The following is a 17,852-nucleotide window of genomic DNA, read 5'->3' on the forward strand; positions in this document are numbered from 1 at the left end:
ACCGATGAAAAAAACATGAAGCCATAAAGCTCACTGGGCAACCCCAGGCCATAGTCACTCATTTTCAGTCCACAGAGCATGAGACTTGTGCCCCACATTGGGAAAAACGCTTCCTGCATTGCAGGGGATTGGACCAAATGACCCTTGTGGCCCCTTCTGACTCTACAATTCTAACCTACTTTTCATGGTTGTTGTGAGGATAAACTGGGGCAGAATTAGAACCAGGTGCCCCACTTTGAGCTCCTTGGAGGAGAAAGGGCAGGGGATAAGCAGGGTAAATAAAAACAAATAGATACGCTGAATCAAGCCATTGGCCCATCTAGATCAGTCAAGTCTCATCATCTCTGACCATTGACCATGCTTGTCCGGGGCTGATGAGAACTGTAGCCCAACAACATCTGAAGGCAGAAGTCAGCTTCCCCATCTCTGGCCCACACTGACCAGCAAGATGTCACTGGGGTTTCAGAAAGGGACCCTTTCCCAGTCCCACCTGCCTGACACCCTAGAAAGCCACAGCTAGTCAGGGTAGTCCAGGGTTTCCCAGACTTGGGTCTCCAGCTGTTGTTGGACTACAACTCCCATCATCCCTTGCTAGCAGGACCAGTGGTCAGGGATGATGGGAATTGTAGTCCCAAAATGAGTTTGGGAAACCCTGGCGTACACTCTAGTGAGCTAGTTGGGCTGATAGCTGACTCTCTGTAAGGCAGTTCCCTGTTTAAATGAGTCTTTCAGAACCATGAGGACTAGGATCCTACTTAATTTGGGGGGAACGAACCATAGCTTGGTGCTGGAGTGCTGAGGTCCCAGGTTCAATCCCCAACATTTCCGTGAAGGGTTTGGAGTGTCTCTTGTCTGAAGAAACACCAAGTTAGATGGCAGCTTCCTATATCGCAAGGGAAGGGCCCCAACTCAATGGCAGAGCATCCACTTTGAATGCAGAAGGTCCCAGGCTCAGCAGCCAGCATCTCAAGCTTATATCTGGCAGACGTTGGGGCAAGGGGAGCCATCGGACTGTTTGCCGGGCGAGGAATCGCCTCTCCCGAAACAGCAGCGTGTCATTCGGAAAGAATAAAGTCCTCCCAACAGGAGGTTAGCGAGGGATAAAAAGCTTTCTTCCACCTCTTGCCGGGCTCCAAACATTTTCAATTTGGTGCATTAATTGAGGTCAATAAGATTATGCTACATTTTCAGACTTTCCCCCCCTTCCCGCCCTCACTTTTTCTTTATAAAAAAAAGGAAAAGGCTTTGGAGTGGCGCAGAGGGGACTGCCGGCACTTCGGCACTTTGCCAAAAAGCAAGGATGGGAGCAGCTGATGCTTCCTGTGGTCAGAGCATTGCCAGGAAAGCAGAGGGACTGGTCCGAGATTCAGAAAAGAGGTTTGTGTTAGAGTAGGAGGAGGAAGTGGCTTTTCTGGGAATCACAAGTGTGGCCAGCTTCCCATTGGGGCCTCTGGGTGGCCACTGTGAGAGAGCAGGATGCTGAGCTAAATCTTTGGGCTCATCCAGCAGCCAGGCTTCTGTTATGCTCTTAAGTCTACTGGTAGTAGAAATTAGTCACAAGAAATAGATGGATCCTCCAGGAACAGCCTGCCTCCAAATTCCAATTGCTGGAAAACACACGAGAGGAGTGTTGCTCTTGTGCTTGCTGGTTTCCCGCTGGGGAATCTGTGAGAACAGGAAGCTGGACTAGTTGGGACACTGGCATGATCCAAAAGATCTTCTTAGGTTCCTATGAGAGTGCTGTTGGTTTCCGATTGGTGGTATCAGGTTGGCCACCGTCAGAACATCATCATCATCATTTATACCCCGCCCATCTGGCTGGGTTTCCCCAGCCACTCTGGGCAGCTTCCAGCAAAGTATTAAAATACAGTAGTCTGTTAAACATTAAAACCTTCCCTAAACAGGGCTGCCTTCAGATGTCTTCTAAAAGTCTGGTAGTTGTTTTTCTCTTTGACATCTGGTGGGAGGACGTTCCACTGGGCGGGTGCCACTACCAAAAAGGCCCTCTGCTTGGTTCCCTGTAACTTGGCTTCTCGAAATGAGGGAACCGCCAGAAGGCCCTCGGAGCTGGACCTCAGTGTCCGGGCAGAACAATGGGGGTGGAGACGCTCCTTCAGATATACTGGACCGAGGCCATTTAGGGCTTTAAAGGTCAGCACTGACGCTTTGAATTGTGCTCGGAAACGTACTGTAAACATGATGCTGGACTAGCTAGGGCTATTCTTAAAGTCTTCCATTCTTAAGAGTAGATTAGGCCGAACGATAACTAAAATTGGAAGATGATACTATACTACCAGCTCCATCTGGTATTCAGGCTGAGACCCTACCTGCCTGTGCACTGTCTCACCAGAGAGGTACATGCTCTGGTTATCTCCCTCTTGGACTGCTGCAATGCGTTCTATGTGAGGCTAGCTTTGAAGGTGACCTGGAATCCAGAATGCAGCACCTAGACTGGTGACGGGGAGCCGCTGCAACCATATAACACCAGTCCTAAAGTATCTACACTGGCTCCCAGTATGTTTCCAAGCACAATTCAAAGTGTCAGTGCTGACCTTTAAAGCCCTAAACGGCTTTGCCCAGTATACCTAAGGAGCATCTCCACCCCCATTGTTCAGCCCGGACGCTGAGGTCCAGCTCCGAGGGCCTTCTGGCAATTCCCTACCTGCGAGAAGTGAAGATAACAGGGAACTAGGTAGAGGGACTTCTCAACAGTGACGCCCACCCTGTGGAACACCCTCCCATCAGATGTCAAGGAAATAAAGAACTACCCAACTTTTAGAAGACTTCTGAAGGCAGCCCTGTACTGGGAAGTTTTAAAGTTTGGTGTTTTATGTTTGGACAGGCTGTTGGCCTGATCCAAACACAACACGTAGGCTAATAGTTAGTAGAGAATATACTGTATAATAGAACAGTGATCATAGAAGTTTTTAATGTGTGACATTTTAATGTATTTTTAATCTTTGTTGGAAGCCGCCCAGAGTGGCTGGGGAGACCCAGCCAGATGGGCTGGGTACAAATAATAAATTCTTATTATGTTATATTATATAGTCTCTACTAACGTTTAGCCTACATGTTGTGTTTGTATTGTCGCGATTGGTTCTTATTGCAACACAGGGGTTTATTTTTGGTTCGTTGGCCTGATCCAGCAATACTCTTAAACTTGAGTTTAAAAACTAATGAGATGAGTACCGTTGTTCTCGAATCCTGCTTACCTTCTTTCCCTAGGCATGTGGTTGGCCATTGGTACAGAAGAGGACACTGAACCAGATGGACCTCTGGCCTGATCTAAATTCTGGCATTCTTGCATTCTGTTCCTCCCAAGCACTCAGTTCTCTTTAAACCTCTGGCTCGCTGCTGCTTTCTCTCTCCATGCATCATATGCCTGGTGCCATTGTTCCCCATTGACTTGGGTCTCATCTTGCAACCCCCCCCCCCCACAGGTCATGAGCATCCTGAGCAACCCCAGCGGGGTCCCCCCGCAGCCCCAGGCTGACTTCTCCATCTCGCCCCTCCACGGCAGTTTGGACACCGCCAACTCCATCTCGGCCAGCTGCAGTCAGAGGAGTGACTCCATCAAGTCTGTTGACAGCCTCCCCACCTCGCAGTCCTACTGCCCCCCAACCTACACCACCACCGGCTATAGTGTGGACCCGGTGGCCAGCTACCAGTATGGACAGTACGGACAAAGTAAGTATCTGCTACCGGAGGGTTAAGACCATGCCTGTTGGTGGGGTGAGGTGTGATTGTTGCAGAAACTCATGCAGGAGGGCAACAGGTAACCTCCTCTGCATCTCTGGAGGTGGGTGGGAAGTTGTGGTTCCTGTGTTGCAGAGGGTTGGACTAGATGACCCTTAGAGTCCCTTCCAACTCTACAATTCTATGATTCTAAGCAGGGACCCACACAGAGAACCACATCAGGATAAATTTTACAGAAAACTGTGTAGACATTTGCTAAATTAATGGATGCCAGTCAAAGTTGGCATTCTTCGCTCCATGGACCAACATAAATGCAATGCATAAATAAGTACACCATTATTATTATTATTATTATTATTATTATTATTATTATTATTTCAATTGATATACAGTGGTACCTCGGGTTAAGAACTTAATTCGTTCTGGAGGTCCGTTCTTAACCTGAAACTGTTCTTAACCTGAGGTACCACTTTAGCTAATGGGGCCTCCCGCTGCTGCCGCACGATTTCTGTTCTCATCCTGTGCTGCCCTATACCCGCAGGTCTCAGGGCAGTTATATATGGGTTGCATCCAGTGCTAGACCTACTCAGTGTAGACCCCATTAAGTTGAATGCAATGTCTAACTTTGGTTCATTTATTTCAGTGGGTCTGCAGTGTGTTAAACCTCTTTAGCTTTTCTCGATGTTGCCCGGGCCATTTTGGGACTCCCAAAAGGGGGTCTGGGAGCTCTGGGAGCAAGTGGCAAGGTCCCTGGGGCAAGGGCTTTTGGTCATCTCCGTGGAGGTGGGAGGGTCAGCTCACCTCTTGGTCCTCCGGGGTCACACACAATGCCCCCCCTCCCTCCCGAGAGGCTCTCAGCCAGACAGTTCACCTGCTACCCTTCGAAGCCAGGGATAAGTTTGTGACCCATTGAAACCCTTGAAGTGGGGGGGGGGCTCTCCTCCCTCTCCTCCCCTTTTCGCCCAGGGCTCATTGCAGAGTGACCTCCCTCCCCAAGCGGCCGTGACAACCGCCCCCCCCTTTGCCCTTGCTCCATGTAATGTGTTTCGACTTCTACGGCCAAATGAGAACCTTCTGTAAACTGCAGAGAGAGGGGCATGAATGGCTGTTGACTTCCCCACCCCCCTTGCTCCCTGCTCTTTCCCTCTTGCGGGAAGGTGGGGTGGGGGGGACGGCGCTTGATCTGCGACCCCGTGACCTTCCTCTCGCTTCTGGATGCAAAGGCCAGCCACACGTGCTATTGATAAAAATCTTAAACAAATTCCAATACCATGTATTTCCAATAAAGATGCCCCCGGGCCAGGTGTTAGTCACACCCCATGTGTGTGCGAGGGCAGGGGGGGAGCAGGAGCAATGTGAAAAATAAGGAAATGCAAGGGCAGAGAGGGTGCAGTGGGAGGGGGGTGAAGGAGAAGGGGGAGGAGTGCATTTCCTCTTAATACCCCTTTTTTCCCCACCCCCAAAAAACCTTACTGATAAATGATCAAGGCATCCTTTTTGTCTTTCCCAGAATTAAGGGGCAATTATGATGCAGATTGCTGATTTTCCATACCCTCCAATATTTCTCTGATGAAAATAGGGATTATTATTATTATTATTCTCTTTATATCCCACCCATCTGACTGGGTTGCCCCAGCCAGTCTGGGCAGCTTCCAGCATATATAAAAACATAATAAAACATTAACATTTTAAAAAACCACTATACAGTGGTACCTCGGGTTAAGAACTTAATTTGTTCCGGAGGTCCGTTCTTAACCTGAAACTTTTCTTTACCTAAAGGACCACTTTAGCTAATGGGGCCTCCGCTGCCGCTGTGCTGCCGCTGCGCAATTTCTGTTCTCATCCTGAAGCAAAGTTCTTAACCCAAGGTACTATTTCTGGGTTAGCAGAGTCTGTAACCTGAAGCGTCTGTAACCCGAGGTACCACTGTACAGGAACTGCCTTCAGATGTCTTCTAAAGGTTGTATAGTTAAGTATCTCCTTGGCTTGGTGGTCGCATAACTCCATACCCTCCAACATTTCTCTGATGAAAATAGGAACGTCCTAAGGAAAAGAGGGACATTCTTGGGTCAAATCAGGAACCGGGACGGCTTCTGTAAATTCAGGACTGTCCCTGGCAAACAGGGGCATTTGGAGGGTCTGATTTTCTAGAGTGTATTGGACAGGGGCGTAGACAGTATGGTGCAGTTCTGAATTACCAAATTGGCAGAGTAGGGCCCTGCGACAACAGATCAAAATAATATTGATTTGATCTTGTAAGAAAATTGCAGTGAAGCTTTCATAGTTCAATGTTATCACACTATAGCGTGTGCATGAGATTCTGCGCCCCTCCCCAAGATTTTGACAGCCATGGGGCCCTCACAGGGTTTAATACGGCACTGATATGATGGCCTCCAGCCCTGGCAGGTATCAAGACCCCTGAGCAGGAATGATGATGTGAGTTGGAACCCAGTAACATCTGCAGAAGCACAAGTTCCCTGCATTAAGAGTCGTGATTCGGGTAGCTAGGGGCAGTGACGGCAAGCAATGGCCTAGTTCAGAGATGGGAAAACTGCGACCCTCTAGTTGCTTTAAGACTCTGACTCCCAACAGTCCCAGCTAGCATTGCCAGTGGTCAGGGATTATGGGAGTTGCAGTCGAACAACATTTGGGAGGCCACAAGTTCCCAATCCCTTCATTAAAAGTCAAGAGTTATGATGGAGGTAGCTGGGGCTGGTAATGGCAAATAATGGTCTGGTTCAGGGATGGGGAAGCTATGGACTTCTGGGTGAGGCTGGGCTCCAGCTACCATCAGCATGACCAACACTGAGGGTTGTTGGTGGAAGTTGGCCCAGTGACATCTTAGAAGGTCACAAGTTGGTTGGTTGAAAGGAGGCAGGCAGAGATCTGTGTATCATCCAGAGACATAGCGGGTATCATCTTCTAAGAGTGGATTCTTCATACAGCAAGGGAAATCTAAGGCTCCACTCACAGCAGGTCAGTGATGCAGGAAGGTGGGGAGACCAGACTCATGCAGAGATGCAACAGGCACCTCCTCAGTATGCTGTTTTGGGCTCCCATGAGCTTCCAGTTTCTACATTTCGCATGGCGATCCCCCTCCCTCAGGGGGGAAAAACATCTCACGACATCTGCTGCCTTGCCTTGGCGCAGAGATTGGACATTACCAACACAGGCAAAGGTATTCCCCTACTGACTGTTAAGTTTTTGCTGTTCTGCAACCTCTTGCCTTGGCAGGAGCCTCAAGAGAGGGGGAATTCTCAGAAGGGAGAGGGCAAGGGGTGTGGAAATGCTTACCTCCCCCTCCCCCCAGCAGCCCAAACACCTTTCCCCTTTAATAAAGCCACTGCTGTTCTGATTGCTAAGTGATGCCTAGATCAGGCTAACCAAATGCCTGACCACGCTTTGGAATGCATTAATCCCCACGGAGAATGAATTTCCCCAGTCGATCCTGTTTGGCCTCCGTTTTCTACTGGAGTCCCCAAATCTAAGCTTCCCCTCCCCCTCCCCCCCAAAAACCCCCACAGAAGGAGAACCACCTGTTGAATATATGTGTGTGTGTGTGTGTATACACACACACACATACATATATATATATATATATATATATATACACACACATATACATATACATATATATACACACATTATATATAAATATATATATACACACAAACACACACAGCTCACTGGGGCTTAATTTAGAGGCCCGACAGAGCCCCAGGACCCAATTTTCTTTGCCAGGTGTAAGTTAAAGGGACCCCTGACCATTAGGTCCAGTCGTGGCTGACTCTAGGGTTGTGGCGCTCATCTCGTTTTATTGGCCGAGGGAGCCGGCGTACAGCTTCCGGGTCATGTGGCCAGAATGACTAAGCCGCTTCTGGTGAACCAGAGCAGCGCATGGAAACGCCGTTTACCTTCCCGCCGGAGCAGTTCCTATTTATCTACTTGCACTTTGACGTGCTTTCGAACTGCTAGGTTGGCAGGAGCTGGGACCGAGCAATGGGAGCTCACCCCATCGCGGGGATTCAAACCGCCGACCTTCTGATCGGCAAGTCCTAGGCTCTGTGGTTTAACCCACAGTGCCACCCGCGTCCCTGTGTAGTCCCAGGTGTAGAACCTCACAAATTAGTAGAGTCACAGAACTGTAAAGTTGGGAGGGAGCCCAACCCGCTGCAATGCAGGAATCACAGCTCAAGAATCCCTGAAGGAGAGACCGCTGATTCAGGCCAATGCCAATCTAGTCTGCTATCCTGTCCTCACAGTGACCAGCCTGATCCCTGTAGGAATCCAACACGCAGGGCACAGGCGCAAGGAGAACTCTCCCATCCTGTGGCTCCCGCAGAACTGGTATTCAGAAGCATCTATGGATCAGGCCAAAGGGAGTTCCATCTACCCCCCAACATCCTGTTTCCCCAGTGGCCAACCAGGTGCCCCGAGGGGAATTCTGCAAGCAGGACCCCCCAGCACAGAAGCACTGTCTTTCCCCCCATGGCAGTTTCCAACAACTGGTACTGGGAAGCTCTGCCGCCAATGTTACGGGTCCGTCCAGGCCTCTCGTGGGGAAGCCAAGCTGAGATCTTGTGGAGACAAGCAGTGAGAAACTCGCCTGCTCCATCCCGGATGGTGTCGGCGGAGGTGTGCGAGGGGCAGGGTGGGGGGAGATGGGGGGCGGAGAAAGAGGTGAATGGAGGAGAGCCAGAACAGAGCAGTCCCAGCCATTCCCAGAGGCCGAGGCTGCGCTAATGAAACCGCTGATGGAACGCAGAAGCGTGAAAGGATTCCTAATGGATGTGACAAGTCTAATAAGAATTTTCGCCTGGAAGGGACCCCCCTTTGGGGCAAGATGCTGACAGGATGCTGATGGCTGAAATTTGTTTACCCGTTGGCACCAATGGTGCCTTCTTTGCCAGGCTTGTATTAATCTAATTTGTGACATTAGAATGAGGGGGGTGGGCACAGAGTTTGACTGAAGCACTGCTAATCAGGAGTGTCAGTTACTTACTCATATATATATATATATATATATATATATATACTTTCACTTGCCAGTCTTCAGAGAATGGTGGATTTTGGGTCTTTCAGCCAAGTCAAAAGCACGTCACACAATTCCGTTTGCAGCCAAGAAATGTATTGAGCTTTTATTTTTATCCTTCTCCCGCAAACTAACTCGAGGTCTCAGGACGGGCTCGTGCCGTGGCACCCAAATTTTCAAGTGCAGGATGAGGGCACAGGATTCCGCATGCTGGACGGATTCTGGCTTTCTTTCTTTTTTTCAAAAAAAAAAGTTTCTAGGTCTCTATATTAATAGAGTCCATGTGTTTTGACTTTTGAAAGCAAGATGACTTAACAATGGAAAAAAACGACACTTTGGGGCAGCCAAGGGGGGCTTATAAGTGTGTGGATGGATGCCAAGTGAAAAATCAGAAGCCATGGCTTTTTAAACTTGTTCGTGGGAGGTGGGGTTATTGGTTTGAGTTTGTTTGTTTTTCATTATGTATTTGTATTCTCATTTTGTATTTTTCTGTCATGAACCACCATCGGATCTCCGGATGAAGGGCAGTGTACAAATTTAAATAATAATAATAATAATAATAATAATAATAATAATAATAATAGTAATAATAGGATTTCAGAAGTTGTGGGGTATGGTGTTGAGGCAAGAATTTCTATCCCACTTTTCCAATACATAGGCATTTCTCAGGGTGGCTTCTAATAGCTAAGAACACAATATTATAATAAAATACAGTGGTACCTTGGGTTAAGTACTTAATTTGTTCCAGAGGTCCGTTCTTAACCTGAAACTGTTCTTAACCTGAAGCACCACTTTAGCTAATGGGGCCTCCTGCTGCTGCCGCACGATTTCTGTTCTCATCCTGAAACAAAGTTCTTAACCCGAGGTACTATTTCTGGGTTAGCGGAGTCTGTAACCTGAAGCATCTGTAACCTGAAGTGTATGTAACCCGAGGTACCACTGTAATGCAAAATGCATCAGAGAGAGGCATGGCAGATGAATACCATGTTTTAAAAACTGCAGCTGCCAAGCCCCATGGTGGGTGATGAGACAAACATGGGCTGACTGGCCTCTCCCATCTTTATCTAGGGTGTGTCTTTGTAGAACTGTAAACGCTTCTTCTATAGCATTATTCGCACTTTACCTCTTCCTCTGTTGTTTACTCCTCCTCTTCCTTTCCCCAGCCGCAGTTGACTATCTGACCAAGAACGTGAGCCTGTCCACACAGCGTAGAATGAAGCTTGGGGAACATTCGGCTGTGCTGGGTCTCCTACCAGTTGAAACAGGCCAAGCTTACTGATGGATGCAGCCACACGACATCGCCTACATTGATAGTCGACCACCAATGAGACACAAATGAAAAATGGAAGGAAAAAATCCCACTTCTGCCACCAGCCTTCCAAGGACCCAGCTCTGTCAACGCCCTTCTACTTCTGGGACCTTAAGCAGTGAACCTTCCAAATCTTGCCTGCTCCTGAAGGACAAAGAGAACTGAGGAAGGAAGGGAGAACCTTCCACTAATCCAAATTCTTACTGTGCAGACCTGTTAAGAAAGCGCTCGCCTATGGTGACTTTGACCCCTTCAAAGGCCAGAGACTATGAGTGTGATCCGATGTTTATTTCCCCCCTGATGTTCAAGCCCTCCTAGCCAACGCCGTAAACAACCAACAGTTATGGACCTTCCATTGATGTGGCCTCTGGGCTTAAGTCACTGTGGAACCTGTTTTCTTCGTAAATATATAGATAGATAGGTAGATTCTTTTCGTCTGTCTGCCCCCCAGCCCCATTTAGTTATTGTACATGATCGGCATTGCCTGTGAAGGAGGAATCCTGGTGATTGTTAAGTGTTGATCTTGGGACCAAATGGGAAAATATTTGGACCAAAAATGGAGAAGGTATAGCAAAAGGGGGTGAGGTTACAGTGCATCTCAATTCAATGTGTTGGGGAGAGGGAGATTTGATGTATATTGTAACTTTTTTTTCCAGTTTGGGGACCACTAATTCTGCAGGAAGTTGAGACAGAATCTGAGGAAGCTGGAGGTTAAATGCATGATGAATACCACACAACTTTGTTCGCCTATGGCGTTTTAAAATTGCCACGTTCTAGCAATCTAGGGAGCCAAGTATATTAACAAAGACAAGGGACCCCTTGTTGTCTAGGCTGTCAAAAATCCCACACACCCTGAACACTGGCTTCAAAGTTGCATTGGGTCCTGTTGGATGAATCTATTAATCTACAAGTCCACCACATGGTGACAAGGAAGATAGGGGGAAACTCTTCATTTTCTTCCCCCTTCTGGTTGATTTTGACTGCTATACAGTCAGCGGCACCCAGTTTGCAAATGGAAGTCTTCTGTGGGAGGTGCTTCTATTAAAACTAGGTATTTAAAAGATTCAGGAACTGGCCCATACGACACTAATTTGCAGAATGTTTCCATATGCACATTTCCACTGTTGCTGAAGCCTAGCAAGGTCCGTATGGACCCACATTCTTTACCCCTAGTGCAGATGCAAATTTGGGCTGGATTTCAGAGTGGGAGGCAGGAATCAATGTCTGCCAGGGCTCACTCTGAGCTGTGGGGTACCAGCAGGGTTTTCTGGGCCCACAAATGGATTGGGACCTTTGACCTCCCCCACAACCTGTTGGCAAGGTCTGCTGCCTATGTGCACATTGAAACTAAAAGAAGTGCCTCTGGGCATGTGAAGATGGCAGAATTTTGCGGGCAATGTACTCTGTAGTGCCCCCAGTTGCCTTGTTACAAAGTGGGGGGGGGCAGGGAGCAGGTCATCTGGGTCATCTCCTAACAACACCCCTGGAGGAACTTATTCCAGCAGTGACCTTGTATATTCCATTTGATAGAAAAAGAGGAGATGAGAAAGTTCAAGGACAGGAGAAAAGGACAGTCGAAACAATTGGCTGGCAGTAGTAGCCAACAATCCGTATTAGGATGGATGGTTTTCAGTGGTAGAGCAGATTCAAGACCCAATTGCATCTCCAGATAGGGTTGGAAGAAACCCCCTACATGAAACCTTGGAGAGCCACTGCCAGTCAGTGTCAACAATACTGGGCTAGATGGACCAATGGTCTAAGGCAGCTTCCTATTTTGCCTACCAAAATCGGGAGCATTCCATTGCATCGGTGCTAGCCTTTCCTCTTGGGAAGTGTCTGCAGCTCAATTGCAGAGCAGCTTGCTTTGCACCCCAAGGTCACTGGTTCACTCTGTAGCATTTTGAGTTCAAAGCATATCAGATAGCAAGACTAGACTCTCCTGATGTTCAGAATACCTCATGGGTGTTGCAAGGTCTGTCGCACTTCATTGTGTGTGTCCACGAAGTCCCCACTCCCCTAAAACTCCCTTAAATCCAACAGCATTCACCAGTGGGCATGTGGTGGGTTTTTAAGCGGTTCCAAAAATTATTGCTTTCCAAAATTAGGAGAACCATGAGTGCAATGTCAGACAGGCAAACCTTCAAGCCAGGAAGTGGAAGAATAATGAAAATACAAGGTGGGAAATTAGGAAGAGCTGGTAGTTTTAAGTTCAGAAAAGTCATTCCATCTCTCAAATTCCTTTCAGCCTTGTTTAAAGCCACGGGTGACCAGTTTCCTTCTCTACTGCTTTCACCTTAACAAACCATCTACTCTGGATGGTTTTAAGAGTTTCCAAGATACGGAATTTACCTCTAGCTCCAGCCACAGTCCCGGCCCATCTACCAAAATTTCTCATCTCAAGAGTTCACAACTCTAAGGCAAATTCGCTCATATCACAGAAACGGTGCCAGAATTACGTATAAGCTAAACAAAGCTATAGATTAGGGCCCCACTCTCTTGGGAGGCCCCCAAAAAAATTAAAGGAAAAAAATTACTTTGATGAAATACATATTTTGTTATGTGCAAATGGTTTTAGATACCTATCAGGTCCATAAATATAGCATATATTCAACACAAAAAAGAGCAACAAAAGGACAGCTGGACATATAAAGGACCCCATTACCTTCAGTAGCTTAGGGCCTCATCAAACCTAAATCTGACCCTGCACAGAAACCATGTTTAGATCTCGGATTGTTCTTGCATATATATATTGGGGGGGGGGCGGGAGGGGTAGCTGAAGGGCAGCATTGAGTTCTCCCAATTCCATATACATATGCAAAATGCATAGTAACTCTACTTCAACCAAAAGTCACCAATGCCACATAAACAGGAAGTAGCACCCTTGGAAAACCCTGCTTCCTCCTTTTCCACTCACTCCCAATTTCCGCATCGGTTTTTGCAATTGTACATATAAAATAAAGCAGCACACACACACCAGACTGTGACTTATCCCCAGCCATTATTCCTGCAGATCCTTGGATCTCCGAGTCCATCTGGGATGCTGGATGCTGTGGAATGATGCTAGTGAATAGTATTGTTATTTGCCACTTCCCTTTGCCACAAAAGTGCACAGCCATCTAAGCCGCTGCTGTAAATATAGAGCTTAGAAGAGTATGTTGAAGAGGAGAAGCTCCTCAGTTCTTGGAGGTGGTACCTACGTACCTTAAGTGGAAACTCGGTCACGTGGTGTTTGTTTATAGAAAGTTGGCATTTCTCTTTCTTCTCTCTCTCTATATTACTAAACACACAGTGAGTGCTGTGGTAGTTTTTAAAAATACACATATATAAATATAAATAAATAAATATATATATATACATATATATATAAAGGCTTGGGAGGCAGAACAGTGTAGGACCTTTTGCGTATTGTATGTTTTCAAAATACATTCCAATAACTTTTGGGGTTTGGGGTGAGTTTTGCTTTAGGGGGTGGGGGGAAAGGGAAAGTTGCCTCTATCTTCTTTTTCGTGAAAGGAAATTTAAATTCATTGGTGGAAGAAGAAAAAATACATTGGGGGTTGGTTTTAATTGATTTATTAGATGAGCAGCAAAAATTCTGGGGATAGGAAACCAGCAAAGGGCAGGTGGAAGGCAACACCCAAAAAGAAACACAAAAATTCAAGGTGAACTGAAGGGGAGGAACCAAATGGTCGCTTTTACTATACTGACGGGCTGAGTTGCACTCAATTATTTTTATTTTACTTCCCCCACCTTTTAAGCAACCTTCCTCCCCAGCCATCCTGCAAACAGATTTTGTAACCCTTTTGCTTTTGAATGTTAAGTGATGTGCATCACGGAAAGAGGAACATTCTTTGGGACACACAAGCCCCAAACTTCCTGCCCTTCGATGTGAAGAACTAGTCCCTTTGGATTCCGGCTATGGCATTGGCCAACTGGAACATGCGCAGTTAGTGTACTACCATGGAGATTTAAATCTGAAATGCAGACATCTCCTGATTCAGTTATTTTTGTCCCATAAGGACTGTACCAAAACCCAGTTTTCCTATTAAGCATCCCATTTCACAAACATCAGGGAAACAGCTTTTGCTTTCGGTGACTTTTTTGACACTTAACTGCAAACCAGCGAGTTTCGGTGCTCTTTCTCCCTGTTGATTTGTTGTTGATGATCATGTTATATAATATGTTGACATGCCTCAGATGTTTGTAAGCAAAGGAGTTTGTATGCGAGGTTGCCCCGTGGACCACGGCAAACCAGGTGGGGCATCAGTGTGGGCAAGTGAGGGCAAAGGACAGTGAGGGCAAAGGAGGAGGAGGAGGCAGACAGCCAGGAGAGCTTTCAAAGCAAATCCTTGACAGCTGAAAATATTTGAAGCCCTGCAGTGAGGACGCGAAGTGATGAACTTCCTCTGCCCCTCATTGCTCTCCCCAAAGCTGCTCCTGAGAACCAGTCCAACTGCATTGACACATTCCATGTTTCGCTGATCATTCCGGTGGGGGATTTTCCAAGCTTGGGTGGCCTTGCCCAGATTCCATATGTGCCCCCCATGCACAATCAATGCTCCTGAAAGCACAGACTTTCCTGTTCATTGCCATGGAGAGTTCCAATGTGCATTTGATGCAGAACACCCTGGGATTTGCTGAAATGTATGGGGAAAGTTCTCTCATTGGAGAGAATTTGGCACCAGAACTTCCCTGCCCAGCCTGCAAAGCAAAGGGCTGGATACTGATTATTTGGGGGGGGAGGGGGGAGAAAACAAAAAAAACTGGAATAAATCACCTCCTCCCCACACGTTCTTTACCAAGTATTATTCTAACATCATCTTTGCATATTCTTTATTTTCTGCTCACCTTCCCCCACCCCCAAACCCAGCCAAATGCTCCTGCACCCCTGGGGGAAAATATATATAGATATCTGACCACTCAGAGATTTTGTGTATTTAATGTTTCTAACTTGTCACCCGCCCCGCCCCCTAACCAACTCCACATACCCCGCAAAACCTGGACAAATATTATCTGTAGAACATACCTTATTCCTAGTAATTGCAGATATGTTGCTTCTGTGTTCGAGTCATAGCTAATTTTTGCTCCATATGTACATGTGCGTGTGTGAGTCGGTGTGGGCGAGATGGTGAGTGTGTGTGTGTGAGAGAGAGAGAGAGAGAGAGAGAGTGCGTGTGTATATATATATATAAATATAATCACCTCATAATTTATTCAGCTATATGGAGTAGTAGAGTAGAGAAACAGAACTGGTACTTGCTTTAACTACCTGCTGCCTGTAGGTGTCTCTCTTCTGTAACTCAGGCGTAACGGTTATACATTAAAAAAAAGAAAGAAAATGAATTCAATGCTGCTTGGGGTGTCTTCTTTTCCCCCTCCCTTTGATTCCACTCACCGGGCAATCTTTCACATCATGGGTAGGGAAGTTCAAATCTGCAAGGCAAGTGTGGCCCTCCAGACCTTTTCAATCTGGCCCTTGGACCTCTCCCCAGTCCATGCCCCCTTACCCAACCCTGCCGTGTGCTCCCTACTTTGCCCAGCTAGAATGTGTCCCTGAACTGTGGGTTGCATCCAACTATGCCCCACTTAAGAACCTGAGAAGAGCCAGTGGCCCATTGAATCCAGCATGCTGATCTCACAGTGGTCAACCAGATGGGAAGCCCCAAGCAGGATCAGAGCAGAAGAGCGCTCTTGCCTCCTATAACCTCCAGCAACTGGTGTTCAGAAGCATTGCTGCCTTTGACCGGGAAGGCGGAGTATAGCCATCATGACTAGTAACCATAGATAGCCCTCTTCATGAATTTGTCCAACCTTCTTTTGAAGACCTCCAAGTTGGTGGCCATCTCTGCCTCCCGTGGGAGCTCCTTGGTTTGACAGCCTGAAGAAGTCCTCCCAGCCAGTGTGGTGTAGTGGTTAAGAGCGGTAGATTCATAATCTGGGGAACGGGGTTCGCGTCTCCGCTCCTCCACATGCAGCTGCTGGGTGACCTTGGGCCAGTCACACTTCTCTGAAGTCTCTCAGCCCCACTCACCTCACAGAGTGTTTATTGTGGGGGAGGAAGGGAAAGGAGAATGTTAGCCACTTTGAGACTCCCTCGGTTAGTGATGAAGCGGGATATCAAATCCAAACTCTTCTTCTTCTTCTTTTGTTTGTCCTGAATTCTCAAACATTCGGCTTCATTGGGTGTCTGTGAATCCTAATGTTGAGAAAGGAAGAAAACTCTTCTCTGTCCACTTTCCCCATGCCGTGTATAATTTTATGAACTTCTATCATGTCGTCTCTTGCTCGGTTTGTCTCTAAACTTGGGTTTCCCAAACTTGGGTCTCCAGCTGTTTTTGGACTACAATTCCCATCATTCCTGACCACCGGTCCTGCTAGCTAGGGATGGTGGAAGTTGTAGTCCAAAAACAGCTGGAGACCCAAGTTTGGGAAAGCCTGCTCTAAACTAAGAAGTCCCAAAGGCTGCAGTCTGAAGCTTCATAAGATAGTAGCTCCATCCTCTGCATAGAGGAGTATACTCTCTATTCTGGGAATATGTTGGGGCCTGTCAGGAGAAGCTGTGGATTCACATGTGCATCAGCCCCAAACCAGGACTCCTCAGCGACAGAGTTCTCTCTGAGGAAGAGAAGGATTCATGTCTAGGTGTGTCCATGTGGTTCCATGAGCCACCACCCAAGGAGACACCTATGCCACCAGACTCTGATGACTGGTCCACAGACTCCGCAAGGGCTCAAGAGAACCCTGTGGAGTGATACCCACAGCCAGAAACCCAACTTATGTGAAGGGTGAGGGGAAGGCACCCGCCCATTATTAATTGGCCCAGAGACACCACTCAGTGAGTAGGCTCCCCAGTCAGGGTCTACCCAGTTCTGCTATAAAACTCCGTCCATTTGCTCCAGGCTGAAACAACTTGGATGTCTGGCCAGAGAAGTTAGAGTACTGTCCAAGGTCCTGAAACCCCTCTAAGGTTTGCCAACCAGGAAACTGCTCACCACATCTTGTTTGAACCACTGCCCTGCCTCGGTGGTGGCCATCCCTGTAGCTCATGACAATAGGATCCATAGCCCCGACAGGCCCCTGCCATAGGGAAATATGACGGATCATTGCTGATAAATGTAGGAAGTGGGCAGAACAGACTTCTGGGTACCCTGGTGCCAAAGTAACCAACTGGAATTGGAAACCAACTGATTCTCATCCCTACTCACAGATCTATTCCCCTTTCAAGGGTGATGGAGAATTACTAGGTCATCAATCATGGCTTCTAGAAGAGCGAAATGACATTCTGCACTAGCATGACCCAAGATCCTCTTCCCGAAAAACTGGGTTCCTCAAGCTGCATAAATCATGCATTCTAGGGATATGGGAGAGATTTGATTCAGTTTGCATCCAGGCCTACCTAAATCTCGCTTCCCGAAGCAATCTGGGAACTGAAACACAGTCCTCCTTTGAAATTTACACTTTTATGAGTTTTGCAGCCAAGTTGTGGGGGTAAAGTCCGTCTTAAAAGGCACACACAAACACACACACAAATGCACTATATTAGGGAAATTTGCTTTGAAAAGAAATCTAAGTCAGGCAAATCTGCATTCAGAAATGTGTTCATAAGGAGAAATTCAGACTGGAACGACTTTTTAAAAAACGGCAAACTGATGTGAAGAACTGAACAGATTGGAAAAATGGGAAACCAAATGTGATGGATCCGCTCATCCTTAACTGGCAACAATTCATGGTGCATAATTTCACCCCAGCCTCCCATCCGCTGTTTCTGGTAATCGTGCAAAGGACACAGGGGCAGTTGTGGCATATTGACACTCC

At 47.2% G+C, this 17,852-nt stretch overlaps 1 protein-coding gene across 6 annotated transcripts in view; it reads left to right on the top strand.

Moving 5' to 3' along the window:
• The window catches only part of LOC308483767 (paired box protein Pax-7), a 173,213-nt gene extending 158,432 nt beyond the window's left edge, over positions 1 to 14,781 (top strand). For all 6 annotated transcript variants that reach the window (XM_081017975.1, XM_081017979.1, XM_081017976.1 and 3 more), the window contains 2 exons: positions 3,441 to 3,687; positions 9,892 to 14,781. In XM_081017975.1, coding sequence (XP_080874101.1) covers positions 3,441 to 3,687; positions 9,892 to 10,007 — 363 coding nt within the window. In that variant the 3' untranslated portion in view covers positions 10,008 to 14,781. The remainder of the gene's footprint in view (positions 1 to 3,440; positions 3,688 to 9,891) is intronic.
• Positions 14,782 to 17,852: the final 3,071 nt, after the last annotated feature.

The sequence above is a fragment of the Podarcis pityusensis genome (assembly GCF_964106645.2).
Source record: "Podarcis pityusensis genome assembly, chromosome: 8".
Classification (NCBI taxonomy): Eukaryota; Metazoa; Chordata; class Lepidosauria; order Squamata; family Lacertidae; genus Podarcis; species Podarcis pityusensis.